The 24,629-nt window shown below is 36.0% G+C and overlaps 2 protein-coding genes across 3 annotated transcripts in view; both read left to right on the top strand.

Annotated features, from left to right (window-relative positions):
* LOC145324831 (uncharacterized) overlaps positions 1-24,629 on the top strand; it is an 84,614-nt gene that overhangs the window by 49,375 nt on the left and 10,610 nt on the right. The gene's annotated exons all lie outside the window — the stretch shown is intronic.
* LOC145324127 (uncharacterized) lies at positions 7-2,537 on the top strand. Its single transcript, XM_080166752.1, has 4 exons — positions 7-516; positions 790-880; positions 1,708-1,842; positions 2,224-2,537. The coding sequence occupies exons 2-4, from the start codon at positions 817-819 to the stop codon at positions 2,490-2,492; spliced, it is 468 nt and encodes a 155-aa protein (XP_080022878.1). The 5' UTR covers positions 7-516; positions 790-816; the 3' UTR covers positions 2,493-2,537.

The raw sequence follows: 24,629 nt of genomic DNA, 5'->3' as shown, positions 1-24,629 counted from the left end.
ATAGCAACCCTCCTTAAAAGGGGAGGGGGGGGAGACTAGAGTAAAATAAACAGCCCATTGCCCTTCCCTTTATTTTGGGGGGGGGGGGACTATAAAGGTGTTAACTGTTACTTACATGTAAAACCCTTTTCCCCCACCCATATATGTTTGGATATTGACCTCTCGGATGCCACTTATTTTAAAGGGTATGTAAAGATAAAATTTTTTCATGCTATTAGACTATTAGTATTAACAAATTAAAAATCTTAACATTTTCTAAATAATAAATATCGAAGATTGATTTTACGGCATTAGGTTGGTTTATTCGAAGATTGATTTTACGGCATTAGGTTGGTTTATAAAGATAATTTACATTTTACAAATTTGTAATTTAAAGTTAAATAGTAGGTTGGCGACGAACGAGAGATGGGCCAGCCAACTTCAAGTTACTTGGATACTAAGGGGAGAAGAAACGGCGGCGCAACCGCCGAAAACTGCCGAGAAAAGGCAAAATAAATTTCAGCGGCTTATCGGAAGGTAATGAGGAAATTACATTTTTGCATACAACCCCTTTATTTTAATGGCTTTCTCTACCTTTTGACCGCCTTTCTCTTTGTTTTAATGCGTAATTAGTTTTTATATACGCATAAAATAAACTTATAAACTTAATTATTTTTTAATATTTGATTTTGCAGTGTTTTTATACGTATATTGTGAACGTTTTGATGAAATTGAATTGAAATTGAAATTAATTATATCTGCATTTGCATTATGAAAAATAAAATACTAATTATTAAATTATTATTTCAGTATAAATATCCGAACGATCAACGAATAATGAAATCTAGAGTACCCAGCAGCACGAAACGAAGGAGCCAGCGAATACTTGAACGACGTCAAGGTATAATATATATTGAATTCTATTTATTTTTAGTTATTTATTTATTATGATGTAGTTACGTACGATTTAGAAAGCGAAGCAACTCTATAATCATTACCAGAATGTCCGTAAATCCATAACCATAACCATAAACAATTATAAACATGACATTATACAAGTGTTAATGTCCGTTTGTCCTACCTTTTCAGAGCTTCGCTTTTATGGATGTTGTCATCCTTGTTTTTATAGTTATAACTTATTCCACAAAGTGTAATATAATGAATAAATAATCCTTATACTAAAGGATCTCGCTAACCGATGAACCGATCGGGTTCTCCTTTTTACCTTTTTAAAAGCGAAGCTTTTCTATAATTATGGTCGGTCCGTCCGATTTAGAAAGCGTAGCAACTCTATAATCATTACCAGAATGTCCGTACGTCCATTTTAAACATGTTGATTTTTCGTCCGAGATAGTTAGCTTTTATTCGTTAATTTAGGCATGTTAGAATTGTCCTATCGATTTCAAACTTTGCATGATGTAGTTACGTACGATTTAGAAAGCGAAGCAACTCTATAAGCATTACCAGAATGTCCGTACGTCCCTTTTAAACATGTTGATTTTTCTACTTTTATAACAACAAAATTTTATGTGATCTAATTATCCGTTTGATCTGGTTTTTGGTATATTGATTCCTTGGACAACAAAGAATAATATTATAAGCGAAGCAACTCTATAATTAAGTCCTAGAAATGTAAGTATGACCATAAACATTATCCTGTATGAAGCAGTTTTCCAACAAATTTACTTAAAATTTTGCTTCGACTCTATACATTTATAATTTATTAAGGTGTCGCTGTTCCTCTTCCTGTTCCTGTTGAGGCCCCCCTCCGAGATGATCCGGTTGTGGCTGCTATTGCACCCCAGCCTGATGACCAGCGTCGAGTTCGACGACAACGACGCCGTAATGCTGCAAGACAATTAGGTAGGTATTATATATAATACGTTTGTCCAGTAACCTTACTCTAAAATAATAAATTCACCTTTTGGAATTAATTTAATTAATTAATTGCGTTGAGATATTTTATGGTTTGGAAAAAATAACCATTTATTTTAAATTAATAGTAAATATCATACAGAATTGCTTACATGATTATTATAAAACAAGGATGAAAACATCCATAAAAGAGAAGCTCCAAAAAATGCGTCAAAAAATCTAAGCTGGATCTTTAATTAAAATGTATTTTTTTTGGCTTTTATGGAACTAATTGTAATCTACAGAAGGGAAAATCACTGGGGATGTACATCGATCTATCGACCACCCTCCTGAGAGATTTTAATTTTAATTTTGATTTAATTTATTAAGGTCAACAGGTTATCCAACAGATGGGGAACATGGGGAACAACAATAATGTCAATGTTCCCCATCAACCACCACAACCGGACCATCCTCAAGAGCCGGACCACCCTCAACAGCAGGACGACCCTCCAGAGCCCCTTCCCGACAACAATCCACCTCCCCCACCCCCGCCACAGCAAGAACGTCAACCTCAACGTGTGCAACCTATTTTCAATTTGACAATAGGTGCGCACGCCACAGTAAATATCAACAATAATCAATTTCAATTCTATTGATTATTGTTGATATTTACTGTTAATTTATTGTTATTTTGTGTTGTTATCCCCCCCCCCCCCCCCCCCGACTAAATGACTGGATTAGGTTAGGCTAGGTTAGGTTATATGGCTAGGGGGCCGAGCGCCCGCGGTTATTTTTATTGGTGGGGGGGGGGGGGGGATAAAAATTGTAAAAATCTATTTTGTATTTTGTATATACTATTTTTGATATATTTACTTTATTTACTAGAATTCCAATTATCCCCCCCCCCCCCCCCCCCCGACTAAATGACTGGATTAGGTTAGGCTAGGTTAGGTTATATGGCTAGGGGGCCGAGCGCCCGCGGTTATTTTTATTGGTGGGGGGGATATTTTCAAATTTTGTATATACTATTTTTGATATATTTATAATACTTTATTTACTAAATTTGCAGATTTTTTAAAGGGGTAGTTTCACGAAATGCATTTAAACTTAATTTAGTGAACCGCATATTTTATCCTGGTTAAATGGTTAAACTACATTTATATGGCATATATTTGAAAAAATTTCAATTTTCTACCACATAGTTTTTAAAATGTCAAGACTTGAAAATCGTCTTTTTAAATTGCATATATCACAAAAAAGACAATTTTAAGGTCTTGATATTTTAAAAACTACGTGGTAGAAAATTGAATTCATTTCAAATATATGCCATATAAATGTAGTTTACCCATTTAACCAGGATAAAATATGCGGTTCACTAAATTAAGTTCAAATGCATTTCGTGAAACTACCCCTTTTCTTTAGTTTTAATATTTTCATTTAATTTTTTTTTCAATTTCATTGTTTCATTTTTTAGTAGCAAATCTACTTTATATTTCTAAATGTAAATATGTCTGTCTGTCTGTCTGTTTTTTTTTCGTTTTTCAATTTCATTGTTTCATTTTCATTTTGTATTTCATAAATTCATTCATTTCATTTCATATTCATATTCGTGATAAAAATAAATGTGATAAGAAACTCGAAATAATACACTTTTTTATTCATTCTTATGGTCGGTCCGTCCGATTTAGAAAGCGTAGCAACTCTATAATCATTACCAGAATGTCCGTACGTCCATTTTAAACATGTTGATTTTTCGTCCGAGATAGTTAGCTTTTATTCGTTAACGATGCAAGAAATAGCTATCTATTGATAATTTTAAATACGTGGAACGCTTACCTAACCTACCTAAGTTTTATCAAATAACTATATCAAACGTCTCTCTTCCTTCCTTGGATACAAACGGCTGCGCCCCTAGCATTTAGAGGCTCTATATTCGAACCTACCTACCTACCTACCTAAGTATATCAAATAACTATATCAAACGTCTCTCGAGTCTCGAGTCTCGATGCTATTGATAATTTTAAATACGTGGAACGCTTACCTAACCTACCTAAGTTTTATCAAATAACTATATCAAACGTCTCTCTTCCTTCCTTGGATACAAACGGCTGCGCCCCTAGCATTTAGAGGCTCTATATTCGAACCTACCTACCTACCTACCTAAGTATATCAAATAACTATATCAAACGTCTCTCGAGTCTCTTCCTTGGATACAAACGGCTGCGCCCCTAGCATTTAGAGGCTCTATATTCGAAGGGATATGAAAGGGCAGAAAAATAGCCTAAAACCATCTAAGGACCTATACGAAGCTGTACTGTAAAGGAGAACCATATAGGTTCAGTGGTTAGCGAGATCCTTAGCTACAGACAAACAGAGCTTACTTCTTTATAAGTTTACTAGCGGCTACGCCCCTAGAGGCCTCTAGTGGCACTTTAAATGTTTTTGTTTGTTAAAGTTAATACTATAGCTATTGATAATTTTAAATTTATGTCTTCAATTCAAAGTTAAAATAAGTACACAAATAAAACCATCTAAGGACCTATACGAAGCTGTACTGTAAAGGAGAACCATATAGGTTCAGTGGTTAGCGAGATCCTTAGCTACAGACAAACAGAGCTTACTTCTTTATAAGTTTACTAGCGGCTACGCCCCTAGAGGCCTCTAGTGGCACTTTAAATGTTTTTGTTTGTTAAAGTTAATACTATAGCTATTGATAATTTTAAATTTATGTCTTCAATTCAAAGTTAAAATAAGTACACAAATAAAACCATCTAAGGACCTATACGAAGCTGTACTGTAAAGGAGAACCATATAGGTTCAGTGGTTAGCGAGATCCTTAGCTACAGACAAACAGAGCTTACTTCTTCAATTATAATTCAAATTATAGAGCAGCATCGCAATTACAAATTAAATTAAATAAAAATAAGAAAATTATTTTTCATAGTTTTATTATTATAGCATATATATGTCAAGTTATGTTATTTATGTGGAATCTAACTAAATATTCACAGGAATGCGATCTCATTCTCAACTCAATCGATAATGATCACTGACTCATCAGAGTCATCACCTTCACCTTCGCTCGCGCCACCTTCGTGTTCCAGAACTTCCAGGATGGCGTCAATATCTCCATCATCGGAAGATGGATTTACATCGCCGGAGATATCGGGATATTCGTCTTCATCTGATAGATCTACTGTGCCATCTAATCCTATCGCACGGTCATAGACAGCTAACGCCTGGATAACGTCGTCACGGTAACCGTTGCATTTTGCTTCCATTTGCTGCAGAACAAGTTGGTTTTGTTCGCGTGTAAGCTGAGAAGATGGAAGGGCTTGGTGAAGGAATTGGTATATACCAATTCCTTCACTAAATAGTCTGATCGCCTGCATATTCCGAACACTCTGAAACCCCGACCTGTAAAGCAGGTTAGATATATCTTTAAAAGATCTGTGAAGGACCTGATAATGGGCGTACCATCCAGGCATCAGGTCGGGGTATAAACTTGGTTCTGGATCTGTACAGGTAAGTGTACGGGGGAAGTAAGGAACCAAGTCATCCATCGCTACCGGCTTGCGCCTGCGCCCAACTGTGACTCTCTGTCCTTGTTCCGCCATAATAACGATAGCAAAAATAAAACAAATGTTCAAATGTTGTCACTTCAAAGGTCTGTAAGCAAATGAAATTTCAAGGAATCATTAATTACCCCCTACAAATTTTTCTTTGTTGTTGGTTTCCAAGAAATTATTAAGATTTATAATATTCTAGATATCTTCAATGGGATCGGATGTGTGAAATATTTTTAACAAGGATGACAATATCCATTAAAGCAAAACATTAACATAAATGCATTAGTATAATCAAAATTATAAGTAAGTATTCTGTCTATAAGTATAAATTATATAAATACTAACATACTGACGTCTATAACCAACACTAATTATAGAAAAGCTTCGCTAATTCCTAGTATTTTGAATTTTCCATATGTTTTGTTTTGTTTTGTTTCTTGGGGGGGGGGGGGGAACATTAACATAAATGCATAAGTATAATTATAAAGTAAGTATTCTGTCTATAAATTATATAAAATAGTAATACTAACTGACGTTTATAACCAACACAAATTATAGAAAAGCTTCGCTAATTCCTATTTTCCATATGTTTTGAATTGTCCATTTTCACCGCTCATTATGAATATGGGCGGAGTGGTAATGCGCGCCCCCCCCCCCCCCCCCCCCCATGTAACCCCCTAAAATTGGGGTTGGTGTTGTATGTAATAAATATTAGGAGGTAATAGGATATCTGTTTAGCTCCCCCCCCCCCCAAAAAAAAAGGGGGAAAAACATAAATATTAGGAGGGGATAGGACAGTTGACAATAATAAATAATAATCAAAAATCAAAATGCTGAACTGATAAGAAATAATTAATAAACAATTTTAAGTTTAGGCAAATTTAGGATTATGTAATTGTAAATTCAATTGTTTAAGTTTTAACGTTTTTCTATTAGCTTAATGCTTCAAAAGACAACCATACATTGTTCCAAATGGTCTATTTATTATTCATAATTTTAGAGCTTCGCTACTTATGTATGTTTTATAATTATTAGGTAGACATGTAAGAATTATGCTAATTTCCCCTTTGAGGAGGGGGGGAGGATTTGATGCTTAATCTTTCATGTCACACGGTCCACGGATAAAAAACAAATATATAATATCGTAACCAACCTGGTAATGGTATGGTAATAATTGGGGTGGGGGGGGGGGAGAAACAAGATTAAATTTGGATTTAATACGATGAAATTATAGTAAATAAATTAGCCGTTAGAGGGTAAATATTTCAAATTGTTCTTAAATTTATACTTTCATCATTCATTGGTGAGAAAAGTTAAAAATTATATTTCAAGTTTTAGAAACCTATTTTTAAGAAAAGTTACATTTAAGACGAATTGATTTCACAAAGTATTCGGTAATGTAGAAAACAAACAAAATTGCTTCAAAGTTACATATTGAAAGTTGGAATATAGATAACTTCTCTATATGCTTTATAACACTTTATGAAGGCTTTTTGGCCAATTATATTATAGATTGATGATAATATCTGTGATAATATCATTTCATATGTTTTAAGTTTTAAAAACATTCTTTCGCAAGGAAGGGAAATTTAAATTTTTTTAAAAAGGGTCAACTAAATAACATGACACGGATATGAAGCAAAATTGTAAGTGAATTAGTTGGAAGACTCTAATTGCAATAAAACCTACTCTTTTTGAATAAAACAAATATACAAAGTTTTTACTTTTTAATTCGTTCGTTCTTTAAGACAGATAGCTATTTCTTTCATAGTTAAACGGCTCCTCGGGGCTAAAAAAACTGGTTTTAATAATCAAACGATTGTACATTTCTGTTCTGTCTATATATCATAGTTATCATTGAAAACCAAAGAATAAAATAATAGGATGTCTGTTAATCTCCACGGATAAAAAACTTTCCTAGGAGTTTTATGAAGGCTTTTTGATCAATTATACAAACTACAAAGATATGATGATAGTAACCAAATTTAGATAATCACTTTAATAATTTTAGTTCTTTCTTTTTGTCTGTCTATCTTTTATTAAATACAAATCGTAAAATTCGGAATAACTATATACGGTTTTTTTGGACTTCAGTTGAAAGAAATCGTTTTTACTTTCCGGTCATACGCTTATAATACGATGTGATAATTTGATAAATATCTATTTTTTGAATTAAATTTATCGCCTGGACAGACATACTTACAAGTTACAAAGCTATGTTCATATATATTTAAGATTTGAGATTAGTTTGTTTCCCTTCAGTATTTTATTTTTTTTGGAGCGAAGCTATTTCATAATTAAGTTTTTTAAAATTTTTATAGACATTTTTCCGTGCATTTTAAATTTGTTTCAATTTTCCCATAATTACTAAAATAAAAGAATAATGTCAGTTTGATAATAAAAGTACTCGTTTTTATGGTAAATAAAATTAACATATCTTCGCGCCTTAATCGCTGTACAATATTTATTTTTTGGGGGGGGGGCGGGGAGGAAAAATTTATGTCACCTGATTAAGGAAGGGAAACTGGAAGGGTCAACTTAACTGAACTCACATGAGAAATATGAGATCTTCAAGTTCATACAGAACAATAATTTTCTATAATTAGGGTCAGTTTGTCCGTCGACTATTTGTCGACTATTCTGAACTATTTAAGTGTTTGTGTTATTATCCGTTTGTTATACAGTTTCAGAAATCGTTTTAATCTTACAGAACAATAGCTTTTTTATAATTAGGGCTGGTCAATCTCCGTAAGAAAGCGGATAGCTTTTTTCATTTCTGGTAATGTAGGCATTTGCTTCCTGTATCCGTTTGTCATAAAGTTTCAGTACTAGTTTTTATGGATGTTTTAATCCTTGTTAATATTCCCCAATATACAAGGTATATTGATAAAAGCGTTTTTTTTTTGGGGGGGGGGGGAACATTTATGACCGCATAAAGCTAAGGGTCAACTCATGATACAGGAAATATGAGACCTTAGAGAACAAGGACAAATCGTTACAATTTACAAAACTAACTCCAATCCAAATAAAATAAAAATATTTATTTTCATTTTATTTAAGTCAACATAGTTTATTTATTTATTTAGATTATTTATTTCATTAAAGTAAAAAAAGTTATGATTATTGTTTTGTTAGTATGTTAGGTTAAATAATAAATTAGTACATATTACTTGAGTTAGAATGATTAATACATTATTTAATGGTTATTGGTGGTTTATTTTTTAACTTTTCTTTCACTTTATGATATTAGCAAGTTTGATATATGGTTGAGTTGAAATGTAGAAGACAGTAAGCAGGGTGGAGGGTTGGATAATGTAGGGTGTTGGATCTTTGGAAGGTGGATTATTATAGAGTAGATACGCTGAAAGCCTGAAACAAAAAATCTTAAGTCTTAACAGCTATGTGAGGGAGAGGGGGGGGGGGGGGTGGTAATTTATCTATCCTTTACAACCCTCTCACATACTCACACGACAATACAAATACACATAATAAATACTAGGATATGACAATGAAAGAAAAATCGAGATTTTTGGAATAAAGAAAGGGGAGAATAAATTATTTAAAAGTCTTATCTATTATACAAATTTTATATCTAAGTTTTCATATTTATTGAATTGTTTACAAGTAAAACTGATATGGTTCTGATATCGCAAAAACCAATCAACCAATATTATTTTTTTATAATTCATTCTAAAAAAATAAAAAAAACTCATCAATATTTAATTTTTAAAGTTTTCATATTTATTGAATTGTTTAAAAGTAAAACTGATATGGTTCTGAGTTCTGATATCGCAAAAACCAATCAACCAATATTATTTTTTTTATAATTCATTCTATAAAAATAAAAAACTCATCAATATTTAATTTTTTAAAAAAATTGTATAAAAAGTAAAAAAAACACTGAGAAAATATTAGGTGTAGAGGTTTCGTGTTTTTTCTAGACAGCCATATTGGCTATTTTTCCAAATTTTGACGAAACGAAAAAATTTATTGGAAAATATCAGTAAATATTAACTTTCAGGATCGTATAAATTTAGAAAAGATTTTAATATTTAGGTTTCCTGTCCAAATTCAACCCTTTCCCTAATTGTTATAAACGTCTTTGGACAGTTAGAAACTAGGGGGAATATTAAAGAAATATTGACCCGACAGTTTCAAATTTCCATCGTCTAAGATCTATTGAATAGATTTCTAGTAGACATATGTCTGGTTGCTACGCTTTCTAAATCGTACCCAACTACTACAGGAATCATCATGCAAAGTTTGAAATCGATAGGACAATTCTAACATGCCTAAATTAACGAATAAAAGCTATCTCGGACGGACGTACGGACGGACGGACGGACCGACCCTAATTATAGAAAAGCTTCGCTTTTAAAAAGATTGTGATTATTTTTTTCATTTAGGCTTCGCCCCAGGGTGCGGTGGGGGTTCCCGGTTCCCCCACCCCGCTGATTTGCATTAGTTTACAAAAATAAATTGAGGGGTGGTTGATTTTTTTTTTGGGGGGGGGGTGGGTTTCCCACACTCTAAGAAAATAGCCTAAAACTACCACAGGACTAGTAGATATATTCCCTGAAGATTAGAATTTAGAACCCAATCTGTTCAGCGGTTACCAAGATCTTAAGCTTTAGACAGACAGGCATTGATTTACTTTGTATTAAAGACTAGTATTTTCTGAGATCTTTAGTAATAGACAAAATAACCCTATATCCTATTATATGTTTATCCTATAAATCCTTTTTTTTTCTGTAACAAAGAATCTCGCTAACTGCTGAACCGACATGATCTTTTTGAGGTTGTAGGCTATTTTCTCTGTCCTTCCATATCCCTTCAAGAACCTGTATTCAAAATGGTAGAAAAATAGCCTGAAACCATCTCGGTAACTGTGTGAAGTAGTTATGAAAATCTTAAGCATCAGACAAAAAACTTACTACTTTATTTAATAGAATATACTTAGTACGTAATAACAGGATGTATGTCTCTCTGTCAGTTTATTTGTACCGAAGGTTCTCGCTAACCGCTAAACCGATATGGTTCTCTTTTACAGGGTAGCTTCTTATAGGTCCTGGGAGAGGGTACAACCACCCTCCCAAGAGAAACTACTCTTAGAAAAAAATCAGGGTATAGTCCTTTCCATGACATCGCTCCATATGGGGCGATGATTTTAATTGATCGCCTCTTATGACATGGGGCGATGTAATGGCTCCTTGAAAGGAGCGATTTAATAGCCCCTTATAACAAGAGGCGATGTTATGACTCCTTGAAAGGAGCGATTTAATAGCCCCTTGCCCTAAGAGGCGATTAAATGATCCTTTATCGCTCCTTTATCGCCCCTTCTAAAGAGGAGATGATATGTCCTCTTATCCCAAGGGGCTATTTAATTAAATATCGCCTCTTCATGGCCCCTTCACTATTATATATATCTTAGTCCCTTGATGGCCCCTACATCGCTCCTACATCGCCCCTTCATCGCTCCTCCATCGCTCCTTCTCCAAATTTATATTACATTGTACTTTGATGGCCCCTACATCGCCCCTCCATCGCTCCTACATCACCCCTTCATCGCTCCTTCTTCAAATTTATATTACATTGTACTTTGATGGCCCCTACATCGCCCCTCCATCGCTCCTACATCGCCCCTTCATCGCTCCTTCTTCAAATTTATATTACATTGTACTGTGATGGCCCCTACATCGCTCCTACATCGCTCCTTCATCGCTCCTACATCGCCCCTTCTCCAAATTTATATTACATTGCAACTTGATGGCCCCTACATCGCTCCTACATCGCTCCTCCATCGCCCCTTCATCGCTCCTTCTCCAAATTTATATAACATTGCAACTTGATGGCCCCTACATCGCTGCTACATCGCTCCTCCATCGCTCCTACATCGCCCCTTCATCGCTCCTTCCACAAATTTATATTACATTGTACTTTGATGGCCCCTACATCTCTCCTCCATCGCTCCTCCATCGCCCCATCGCCCCTTAATAGCCCCTTACCTTAATTTATATAAAAAAGCCCCTACATAGCCTCTCCATCGCCCCTTAATAGCTCCTTACCTTAATTTTTATAACATAGCCCCTACATAGCCTCTCCATCGCCCCTTAATAGCCCCTTATCTTAATTTATATAACATAGCCCCTACATAGCCTCTCCATCGCCCCTAATAGCCCCTTACCTTTATTTATATAACAAAGCTCCTACATAGCCTCTCCATTGCCCCTTAATAGTCCCTTACCTTAATTTATATAACATAGCTCCTACATAGCCTCTCCATCGCCCCTTAAAAGCCCATTACCTTAATTTATATAACATAGCCCCTACATAGCCTCTCCATCGCCCCTTACCTTAATTTATATAACATAGCCCCTACATAGCCTCTCCATCGCCCCTTACCTTAATTTATATAACATAGCCCCTACATCGCCCCTCCATCGCTCCTACATCGCCCCTTCATCGCTCCTTCTTCAAATTTATATTAAATTGTACTGTGATGGCCCCTACATCGCTCCTACATCGCTCCTTCATTGCTCCTACATCGCCCCTTCATCGCTCCTTCTCCAAATTTATATTACATTGCAACTTGATGGCCCCTACATCGCTCCTACATAGCTCCTCCATCGCTCCTCCATCGCTCCTTCATCGCTCCTACATCGCCCCTTCATCGCTCCTTCTCCAAATTTATATTACATTGCAACATTATTAAAAAAGCCCCTACATAGCCTCTCCATCGCCCCTTAATAGCTCCTTACCTTAATTTTTATAACATAGCCCCTACATAGCCTCTCCATCGCCCCTTAATAGCCCCTTATCTTAATTTATATAACAAAGCCCCTACATAGCCTCTCCATCGCCCCTAATAGCCCCTTACCCTAATTTATATAACATAGCCCCTACATAGCCTCTCCATCGCCCCTTAATAGCTCCTTACCTTAATTTATATAACATAGCCCCTACATAGCCTCTCCATCGCCCCTTAATAGCCCCTTACCTTAATTTATATAACATAGCCCTACATAGCCTCTCCATCGCCCCTTAATAGCCCCTTACCTTAATTTATATAGCATAGCCCCTACATAGCCTCTCCATCGCCCCTTAATAGCCTCTTACCTTAATTTATATAATCCTTACCTTAATATATATAACATAGCCCCTACATAGCCTCTCCATCGCCCCTGAATAGCCCCTTACCCTAATTTATATAACATAGCCCCTACATAGCCTCTCCATCGCCCCTTACCTTAATTTATATAACATAGCCCCTACATCGCCCCTCCATCGCTCCTACATCGCCCCTTCATCGCTCCTTCTTCAAATTTATATTAAATTGTACTGTGATGGCCCCTACATCGCTCCTACATCGCTCCTTCATTGCTCCTACATCGCCCCTTCATCGCTCCTTCTCCAAATTTATATTACATTGCAACTTGATGGCCCCTACATCGCTCCTACATAGCTCCTCCATCGCTCCTCCATCGCTCCTTCATCGCTCCTACATCGCCCCTTCATCGCTCCTTCTCCAAATTTATATTACATTGCAACTTGATGGCCCCTACATCGCTCCTCCATCGCCCCTTAATAGCCCCTTACCTTAATTTATATAACAAAGCTCCTATATGGCCTCTCTATCGCCCCTTAATAGCCACTTAATTTAATTATATAACATTGCCCCTACATAGCCTCTCCATCGCCCCTTAATAGCCCCTTACCTAAATTTATATAACAAAGCTCCTATATAGCCTCTCCATCGCCCCTTAATAGCCCCTTACCTTAATTATGTAACATAGCCCCTACATAGCCTCTCAATCGCCCCTTAATAGCCTCTTACCTTAATTTATATAACATAGCCCCTATATAGCCTCTCCATCGCCCCTTAATAGCCCCTTACCCTAATCTATATAACATAGCCCCTACAAAGCCTCTCCATCGCCCCTTAATAGCCCCTTACCTTAATCTATATAACAAAGCTCCTACATAGCCTCTCCATCGCCCCATAATAGCCTCTTACCTTAATTATGTAACATAGCCCCTACATAGCCTCTCCATCGCCCCTAAATAGCCCCTTACCCTAATTTATATAACATAGCCCCTACATAGCCTCTCCATCGCCCCTTAATAGCTCCTTACCTTAATTTATATAACATAGCCCCTACATAGCCTCTCCATCGCCCCTTAATAGCCCCTTACCTTAATTTATATAACATAGCCCTACATAGCCTCTCCATCGCCCCTTAATAGCCCCTTACCTTAATTTATATAGCATAGCCCCTACATAGCCTCTCCATCGCCCCTTAATAGCCTCTTACCTTAATTTATATAATCCTTACCTTAATATATATAACATAGCCCCTACATAGCCTCTCCATCGCCCCTAAATAGCCCCTTACCCTAATTTATATAACATAGCCCCTACATAGCCTCTCCATCGCCCCTTAATAGCCCCTTACCTTAATTTATATAACATAGCCTCTACATAGCCTCTCCATCGCCCCTTAATAGCCCCTTACCTTAATTTATATAACATAGCCCTACATAGCCTCTCCATCGCCCCTTAATAGCCCATTACCTTAATTTATATAGCATAGCCCCTACATAGCCTCTCCATCGCCCCTTAATAGCCTCTTACCTTAATTTATATAATCCTTACCTTAATATATATAACATAGCCCCTACATAGCCTCTCCATCGCCCCTGAATAGCCCCTTACCCTAATTTATATAACATAGCCCCTACATAGCCTCTCCATCGCCCCTTAATAGCTCCTTACCTTAATTTATATAACATAGCCCCTACATAGCCTCTCCATCGCCCCTTAATAGCCCCTTACCTTAATTTATATAACATAGCCTCTACATAGCCTCTCCATCGCCCCTTAATAGCCCCTTACCTTAATTATGTAACATAGCCCCTACATAGCCTCTCAATCGCCCCTTAATAGCCCCTTACCTTAATTTATATAGCATAGCCCCTACATAGCCTCTCCATCGCCCCTTAATAGCCTCTTACCTTAATTTATATAATCCTTACCTTAATATATATAACATAGCCCCTACATAGCCTCTCCATCGCCCCTAAATAGCCCCTTACCCTAATTTATATAACATAGCCCCTACATAGCCTCTCCATCGCCCCTTAATAGCCTCTTACCTTAATTTATATAACATAGGCCCTACAAAGCATCTCCATCGCCCCTTAATAGCCCCTTACCTTAATTATATAACATAGCCCCTACATAGCCTCTCCATCGCCCCTTAATAGCCTCTTACCTTAATTTATATAACATAGCCCCTTCATAGCCTCTTCATCGCCCCTTACCTTAATTTATATAACATAGGCCCTTTATGGCTCCTGTACAGCCTCTGTAATTGTATTGCCCCTTCATTATAGAAGGTAGGGCATTAAGGTAAGGAAGGAATGTGACCCTCTACAGTTTTAAATTTAAGTTTTAAAAGGATGACAAGGATGACAACATTTATAAAAGCAAAGCTCTGAAACGGTAGAAAAAAGTTTAAAGGAAGCCTGCAAGAAATACCACGCTTTAACTGCTGAAAGACTGCCACAAGTAGACCAAATACCCCAAATTTGAAGCCTTCAGCTTCTATAACAAAAAAGTTCTAGGCATTTTAAAATGACATTTTATGTACAATGGAAATTTTGAAAGAATTGCAATGCTCATGTTGAAAACTTTAAAATTAAACTACGTGGCCTAGAAACAAAATTATAAGCTTATTTTTGTCATAAATTTAGGTTTCCAGTAACTAATTATATTTTTACAATAAAAATACCCATTTTTATAGTCAAAATCATTAAAAAAAAATAAGTTTTACTTGCGTTGTACCGAATGTACTGTAGCCAATCAGAAGGCTGAATCAGCTTAACAACCAATCACAGCTAAGCTTGTATTAGTTTACCCCTTTGTTTCCGCTATGATTTTCGTTTAAAAATGCAATTTAAATCGATTTTTTTTCATAGATTTTGACTATGAAATGTGGTGTTTTTATTGTAAAAATGTAATCAGTTACAGGCAATCTAAGTTTCTGACAAAGATAAGGTTATAATTTTATGTCTAGGCAACGTAATTTAATATTGTTTTTTCTTTTATGAGCATTGGAAATCTTTCAAAAATTCCATTGTACATAAAATGCTATTTTGAAATGCCTAGAACTTTTTTGTTATTGAAGCTGAAGGCTTATAATTTGGGGTATTGGGTCTTCTTGTGGCAGTCTTTTAGCAGTTAAAGCGTGTTATTTCTTGCAGGCGTCCTTTAATGAACATTAATAATGTAGAGTGTCAGAACTGAATAGTCAGAACATAAATTTAAAATTCGAAACAAAATTGTAAGTAAATTTATTGAGAAATTGCTAACATGCAGGAAAATGCTTAAGGACGTACTCACATTTTTTGGACTTGATTATAGATATGATTCGCTTATAACATTCTATTTTGTTGTCCTAGGAATCAGTATCCCAGAAATCAGATTAATCGGATAATTTTGATACATAAAAATTTGTTGTAAGTTAATAATTAGTATGCTTAAAATGGACGTATGGATATTCTGATAATGATTATAGACTTTCTAAATCGTACCTTTCTACTACAGGAATCACATGCCTAAATTAACGAAAATAGCTAACCGTTACGGACGTACGGACTGATCCTTAATATAGAAAAGCTTTGCTTTTAAAAAGTTAAAAAGATTTTTTGAGGGGATGGGGTAATATTTTTCTTGGGGTGAATTTTCTGGGAGGGTGGAGATACCCTCCCTCGAAATAATTATAAACCCTCTATGAACTTAAAAGAAGCTTCACTGTAAAGGAGAACCATATAGGTTCAGCGGTTAGCTTTTCTACAGACAAAAAAAAGATTACTACTTTATATAATAGGTTATGAAAAAGGAAAAAAAAGCAAGATAACAAGGATAACAACATTCACAAAAGCAAAGCTCTAAAATCAGGAGGTCAAACATAAATTTTGTTAAAATTAGCGTAAATCTATAATACAAAGTAGAATGATGTCTGTCCATCCGTCTGTCTGTCTGTCCGTCTGTCTGTCCGTCTGTCTGTCCGTCTGTCTGTCCGTCTGTCAGTCCCTTAAGATCTCGGTAACCACTGGACCGATTATATTCTACTATTCAGGGAATATACCTACTGGTCCTGTGGTGGTTTTAGGCTATTTTCTTGGGGGGTGGGATACCCCCAACCCCCCCAAAAACAAAAAAATCCCCCCCCATTTTTTTTTTTGCTGAAGATTTTCTTGGTCCTATTACGAATTTCGCCAAAAAAAAATTTTATCACCTCTTGGGGCAAAGCCCCTGAGGCTAGGGGCGAATCTGCTAGTATAGAATATAGTAAAAGGGCATAATTTTATTTTTAGTATTTGATTATAATACTAAACCTTGTTGTCCTAAGAAACATTACTCCAAAACCCAGATGAATGGGACAATGATATTATACAAAAAAATGGACGTACATACTTTCTAGTAATGAATATAGTATTGTACCCAACTGTTATAGAAATCATTCTGCAAAGTTTGAAATCGATAGGATATTTATAACATGTCTAAATTAAAGAAAATGTCGTCTAACCGTTTGGACGTACGGACAAACCAATCCTTACTATAGAAAAGTTTCGCATTTAAAAAGGAAAATTATAATGAAAATATAATGAATTAATAAAATAAATATAAATAATATAATAACATAATGAAATAAAGAAAAAAAATAAACTAAGAGAATGAAATTTTTTAGTTAAATAGAATATTGAATAAGGATCATATAATGGACAAACAGACAAAGTAAGTTATAGAGCAGACTTTAAGAGAATATGCTATTACTCAAAGATTATCACGAAACCTAAGTCTTTTGAAGCATAATTGAGAGACAGACAAAATAATTTATAGACTGGATATACATATGTCATGGGAATATTCACTAAAAATCTCAACAGTCTATCTTTAACAATAGCAGAGAAAACCACATGCTTAACTTAATGAGAAGAGCAATGACGAAAGGACTAGCCCTAATTGTAGAAAAGTCTCTCTTTTAACAAAAAAAGTATTTTTTTTGGTCTGAAGCTTAAAAATTTCATAAACTGACTAAATTCTCCATTTAAGGGAAGCTTCACATAGGTCATGGGATGGTTTTTTGCTTTTTCATTTTCAGATTTAAGCCCCTAATTGGTTTAGGCTATTTTTCTGCCTCCTTACATTAAAAAGAGCGCAGCTGCAAGTGAATAAGAAAAGAGAAATATAAAAGAAGAATACATATTATCCTATTATATAAAGTAGTAAAACATAAACAAACGTTGGAGTGGACAAACCTAGGAATGGGACAATCGTCGGAGTGGACATTGCTTATGTAAAACGCAGGAGTGTCTTTTATTTTATTTATAAGATAAAAATCTTTCAAAACAAAAAAAAATCTTGAATATCTTTTCTCACAGACTGAAATTTTAAAATCAGTCTAACAGTTTTCCAAAGTAGGTAAGTTCTATCGAAAGGCAAAGGTTTGAAACAGATAGAACATTTCATTAAACTAAAACATATTTTTTTCTCACATTGTTTACAACTGTCAAATAGGTTTTTTTATATGCCTAACCCCTGCAGGGGGCTTATTTGTATATTTATATCTTAACCTAACCTAACCTGTGTAGAAATAACTAAACAAATGTTGTTGAAACCTAATTTTTAAGATATTATAGACACTTCTGCGTTTTACTTATATAATGTCCACTCCGACATTTGTCCGAAATATCCTGTGTTTGTCCACGTTAGTAAGGCTTTCTGTTCTGAAACTTAAGATCTCAATAACTACTAAACAGATTGGGCTTTCTATTTCAGGTAAGCTTAATATTTGTCTTGTAATGGCTTTAGGCTATTTTATTTTAAGTCGAGGGATGGTTTTAGGCTATTCTATTTTAAGTCCTGGGAAGGCTTTAGGCTTTTATTCATTCCCCTTTGAATACAGAGCCAATAGATGCTGGGGGCGTAGCCGCTAGTCGATATACAAAGTTTTTTTTTGTCTGTAGCAAAGGATCTCGTTTGCTGCTAAACCGATATGATGTATGTCTGTCTGTCTATACCGTAGGATCTTGCTAACCGCTGAGTACTGAGATGATTTTAAGATAGTTTATTTTTTTTCCTTATAATAAAATAACAGGATATTTGTCCATAAAAAGCGAAGCAATATCTTAATTTTTGTTGTTGGAACTGTTATTCAGTTGATTATACCAAGGATCTAAAGGAATAAGACAATGGCCGATAAATTTTTATCCATCCCTAATAACGATACACAAAATTGCAACACTACAACCAAAATATGACAAAAGTCCCCAAAGTTTTGAGCCAACGAATAAGAAAACTTCATTATAAAACTTTGGAGACTATTGTAAAAATTGCCTAATGTTTCCTTTATCCCTGAGATTATACAGACTATCCTTAAACTAATATTTACATTAAAGTAACAGGATGTTTATCAGTATCAACTGAACCGATATGCTTCTCCTTTACATTGAAGCTTATTTTACTCGCAGGAAAAGTTTTCATTTTGGGGAGGGGACTAACACTTTCAGCCCCCGGAAGGTATCACTTCCCTTAAATTCTTAACCTTCCCCCTCCCCCCCCTCTCCACCACATCTATTCATTAAAGTACTCCTAGGGTCATCTATGGGATTAGCCGTTAGTGACTTAAAAATAATTCAAGTGCAATGATATATTTACCAAATTAATACGATAATTTTGTATACATTTTTTATGAAAAAAAATTATTTTGCCAAAGGCAGCCAAAAAATAAGCAGCAAATATTTCAAAAATGCTCTGATAATCAGAGATCTACAGGGATAAGACGATTGTCGATAAAATGATATATATACATATATACAGTGTGTTTTTTTATGAGAACTTTTTTGAAAGCAATTTTACCTTACTTATAGTTATTAGAATTTAATGATTAATGGCTTATTCTCTTCTTTTTTATAACCTTTAATAGAAAAGCAAAAAATATTTCAGTTTTTATTCAAAAAGTACAGTAAATTAAAAAATTTAAAACTTAGGTGTCAACATCTAAAAATGGTTTTAGTGCATTTTTCTTATAATCTACCTTTGCAAGAATGGCTGCAAAACGCTTCAAAGTTGAGATATTGAGCTAAAAATTTATATAGATACTACTTGTGACATGTACTAGAACATTTTGAAATTTGAAGGCCATATCTCAACCAGAGAGGGAATACTGGCCCCCCAATGTACTCCCTCCATTCTTGGAAAGGGTAGAAGATTTGAGCATAAGAAAAATGCGCTAAAACCATTTCTCGTATTCATTTGAATCCGGTGGATAGGAACCGGTTCTCATCCATACGAAAAAACTATGTCTAGCATCGTATTATATCCAGCTTTCTACGAATATAGATATGTACAATCATAAGATTAAACCCAGTTTTTTTAGCCGGTGCCTTCTGCACCTCGGGGCTAAAAAAACTAGTTTTAATCTCATAATTGTACTTTCTATATCCGCGGAAAGCCGTTTATAATACGATGCGAGAAATAACTATTTTAGATGTTGACACCCATGTTTTGAAATTTTGAATTTACTGTACTTTTTAAATAAAAACTGAAATATTTTTTTGCTTTTCTGTTAATGGTTATAAAAAACGAAGAGAATAAGCCATTAATCATTAAATTCTGATAACTATAAGTAGGGTAAAATTGCTTTCAAAAATGCTCTCATAAAAAAAAACACTGTATATATATGTATGTTTATATATTAATTATTCCCATTGATGATTCACAAAATTACCCCTTCTTTAGTTTAGAATTAGTGGTTGAAACATTTAGACACTCAACTTAATGAACTAAACAATCACAAAACAATAAAAAGTCCCCAAGGTTGTTAATCTAACGAATAAGAAAACGGTATTATAAAACTTTGGAGACTAGACAGCACTCTTGGATAAGCCAACTTATAACACTTTGGGAACTATCCTAATCCTCCCTGGCGAAATGACAATGAGATTTTTTGGTAAATTTGTGGCAAACTTTATTCTTAATAAATTAGCACTTGGCAAAATTATACTGGAGAGATATTTCATTGAAGAATAAATTTTTTTTTGCCCAAACTTTTCGTCAGCCAATAATAACAGATAAGTTAAACATTGTAAAAATAATATAGTAACTTAACTCGAGTTGTCAACGGCAGAAATTAGGTCCTGAGATGGTTTTAGGCCTGGAAAGGTTTATAACAATTTTATCTGTATTTCTTAAAATAAATTAACAGAATCTTTGTCTGTATGTATGAATGTCTGTCTGTACCGAAGGATCTTGCTAACCGATGAACCAATATGGTTCTCCTTTACAGTGAAGATTCCTATAGGTCCTGAGATCGTTCTCCTTAATAGGGTAGCTTCTCATAGGTCCTGGGGAGGTTAATAACTATTTTATTTTAATCCTTATAATAAAGTAACAGGATCTTTGTCTGTATGTATGTCTGTCTGTACCTTGCTAACCACTAAACCGACATGGTTCTCCTTTACAGTGAAGCTTCCTATGGGTAATGAGATGGCTTTAGGCCATTTTATTTTTAATCCTTATAAAAAGTAACAGGATCATTGTCTGTATGTATCAAAGAAGATCGCTAACTGCAGAACCAATATGGTTCTCCTTTATAGGGTAGCTTCCAATAGATCCTGGGAAGGTGTATAACTGTTTTGAAGGAGGATATAAGGGGCTATTAAGGGGCGATGGAGAGGCTATGTAGAGGCTATGTTATATAAATTAAGGTAAGGGGCTTTTAAGTGGCGATGGAGGGCTATTAAGGGGCGATGGAGAGGCTATGTTATATAAATTAAGGTAAGGAGCTATTAAGGGGCGATGGAGAGGCTATGTAGCGGCTATGTTATATAAATTGGCTATTAAGGGGCGATAGAGAGGCTATATAGGGGCTATTTTATATAAATTAAGGTAAAGGACTATTAAGGGGCGATGGAGAGGCTATGTAGGGGCTATGTTATATAAATTAAGGTAAGGGGCTATTAAGGGGCGATGAAGAGGCTATTTAGGGGCTATGTTATATAAAATCGGGTAAGGGGCTATTAAGGGGCGATGGGGAGGCTATGTAGGAGCTATGTTATATAATTAAGGTAAGGGGATATTAAGGGGCGATGGAAAGGCTATGTAGGGGCTACGTTACATAATTAAGGTAAGGGGCTATTAAGGGGCGATGGAGAGGCTATGTAGAGGCTATGTTATATAAATTAAGGTAAGGGGCTATTAAGGGGCGATGGAGAGGCTATGTAGGGGCTATGTTATATAAATTAAGGTAAGGAGCTATTAAGGGGCGATGGAGAGGCTATGTAGGGGCTATGTTATATAAATTAGGGTAAGGGGCTATTCAGGGGCGATGGAGAGGCTATGTAGGGGCTATGTTATATATATTAAGGTAAGGATTATATAAATTAAGGTAAGAGGCTATTAAGGGGCGATGGAGAGGCTATGTAGGGGCTATGCTATATAAATTAAGGTAAGGGGCTATTAAGGGGCGATGGAGAGGCTATGTAGGGCTATGTTATATAAATTAAGGTAAGGGGCTATTAAGGGGCGATGGAGAGGCTATGTAGAGGCTATGTTATATAAATTAAGGTAAGGGGCTATTAAGGGGCGATGGAGAGGCTATGTAGGGGCTATGTTATATAAATTAGGGTAAGGGGCTATTTAGGGGCGATGGAGAGGCTATGTAGGGGCTATGTTATATATATTAAGGTAAGGATTATATAAATTAAGGTAAGAGGCTATTAAGGGGCGATGGAGAGGCTATGTAGGGGCTATGCTATATAAATTAAGGTAAGGGGCTATTAAGGGGCGATGGAGAGGCTATGTAGGGCTATGTTATATAAATTAAGGTAAGGGGCTATTAAGGGGCGATGGAGAGGCTATGTAGGGGCTATGTTATATAAATTAAGGTAAGGAGCTATTAAGGGGCGATGAAGAGGCTATTTAGGGGCTATGTTATATAAAATCGGGTAAGGGGCTATTAAGGGGCGATGGGGAGGCTATGTAGGAGCTATGTTATATAATTAAGGTAAGGGGATATTAAGGGGCGATGGAAAGGCTATGTAGGGGCTACGTTACATAATTAAGGTAAGGGGCTATTAAGGGGCGATGGAGAGGCTATGTAGAGGCTATGTTATATAAATTAAGGTAAGGGGCTATTAAGGGGCGATGGAGAGGCTATGTAGGGGCTATGTTATATAAATTAAGGTAAGGAGCTATTAAGGGGCGATGGAGAGGCTATGTAGGGGCTATGTTATATAAATTAGGGTAAGGGGCTATTCAGGGGCGATGGAGAGGCTATGTAGGGGCTATGTTATATATATTAAGGTAAGGATTATATAAATTAAGGTAAGAGGCTATTAAGGGGCGATGGAGAGGCTATGTAGGGGCTATGCTATATAAATTAAGGTAAGGGGCTATTAAGGGGCGATGGAGAGGCTATGTAGGGCTATGTTATATAAATTAAGGTAAGGGGCTATTAAGGGGCGATGGAGAGGCTATGTAGAGGCTATGTTATATAAATTAAGGTAAGGGGCTATTAAGGGGCGATGGAGAGGCTATGTAGGGGCTATGTTATATAAATTAGGGTAAGGGGCTATTTAGGGGCGATGGAGAGGCTATGTAGGGGCTATGTTATATATATTAAGGTAAGGATTATATAAATTAAGGTAAGAGGCTATTAAGGGGCGATGGAGAGGCTATGTAGGGGCTATGCTATATAAATTAAGGTAAGGGGCTATTAAGGGGCGATGGAGAGGCTATGTAGGGCTATGTTATATAAATTAAGGTAAGGGGCTATTAAGGGGCGATGGAGAGGCTATGTAGGGGCTATGTTATATAAATTAAGGTAAGGAGCTATTAAGGGGCGATGGAGAGGCTATGTAGGGGCTATGTTATATAAATTAGGGTAAGGGGCTATTTAGGGGCGATGGAGAGGCTATGTAGGGGCTATGTTACATAATTAAGGTAAGAGGCTATTATGGGGCGATGGAGAGGCTATGTAGGAGCTTTGTTATATAGATTAAGGTAAGGGGCTATTAAGGGGCGATGGAGAGGCTTTGTAGGGGCTATGTTATATAGATTAGGGTAAGGGGCTATTAAGGGGCGATGGAGAGGCTATATAGGGGCTATGTTATATAAATTAAGGTAAGAGGCTATTAAGGGGCGATTGAGAGGCTATGTAGGGGCTATGTTACATAATTAAGGTAAGGGGCTATTAAGGGGCGATGGAGAGGCTATATAGGAGCTTTGTTATATAAATTAAGGTAAGGGGCTATTAAGGGGCGATGGAGGAGCGATGTAGGGGCCATCAAGTTGCAATGTAATATAAATTTGGAGAAGGAGCGATGAAGGGGCGATGTAGGAGCGATGAAGGAGCGATGGAGGAGCGATGGAGGAGCTATGTAGGAGCAATGTAGGGGCCATCAAGTTGCAATGTAATATAAATTTGGAGAAGGAGCGATGAAGGGGCGATGTAGGAGCAATGAAGGAGCGATGTAGGAGCGATGTAGGGGCCATCACAGTACAATTTAATATAAATTTGAAGAAGGAGCGATGAAGGGGCGATGTAGGAGCGATGGAGGGGCGATGTAGGGGCTATGTTATATAAATTAAGGTAAGGGGCGATGGAGAGGCTATGTAGGGGCTATGTTATATAAATTAGGGTAAGGGGCTATTCAGGGGCGATGGAGAGGCTATGTAGGGGCTATGTTATATATATTAAGGTAAGGATTATATAAATTAAGGTAAGAGGCTATTAAGGGGCGATGGAGAGGCTATGTAGGGGCTATGCTATATAAATTAAGGTAAGGGGCTATTAAGGGGCGATGGAGAGGCTATGTAGGGCTATGTTATATAAATTAAGGTAAGGGGCTATTAAGGGGCGATGGAGAGGCTATGTAGGGGCTATGTTATATAAATTAAGGTAAGGAGCTATTAAGGGGCGATGGAGAGGCTATGTAGGGGCTATGTTATATAAATTAGGGTAAGGGGCTATTTAGGGGCGATGGAGAGGCTATGTAGGGGCTATGTTACATAATTAAGGTAAGAGGCTATTATGGGGCGATGGAGAGGCTATGTAGGAGCTTTGTTATATAGATTAAGGTAAGGGGCTATTAAGGGGCGATGGAGAGGCTTTGTAGGGGCTATGTTATATAGATTAGGGTAAGGGGCTATTAAGG

Source organism: Acartia tonsa, chromosome 7 (assembly GCF_053477335.1).
Source record: "Acartia tonsa isolate MP-2025a chromosome 7, ASM5347733v1, whole genome shotgun sequence".
Classification (NCBI taxonomy): domain Eukaryota; kingdom Metazoa; phylum Arthropoda; class Copepoda; order Calanoida; family Acartiidae; genus Acartia; species Acartia tonsa.
The sequence above is the reverse complement of the archived record's forward strand: the minus strand, read 5'-3'. Positions and strand labels throughout refer to the sequence as shown.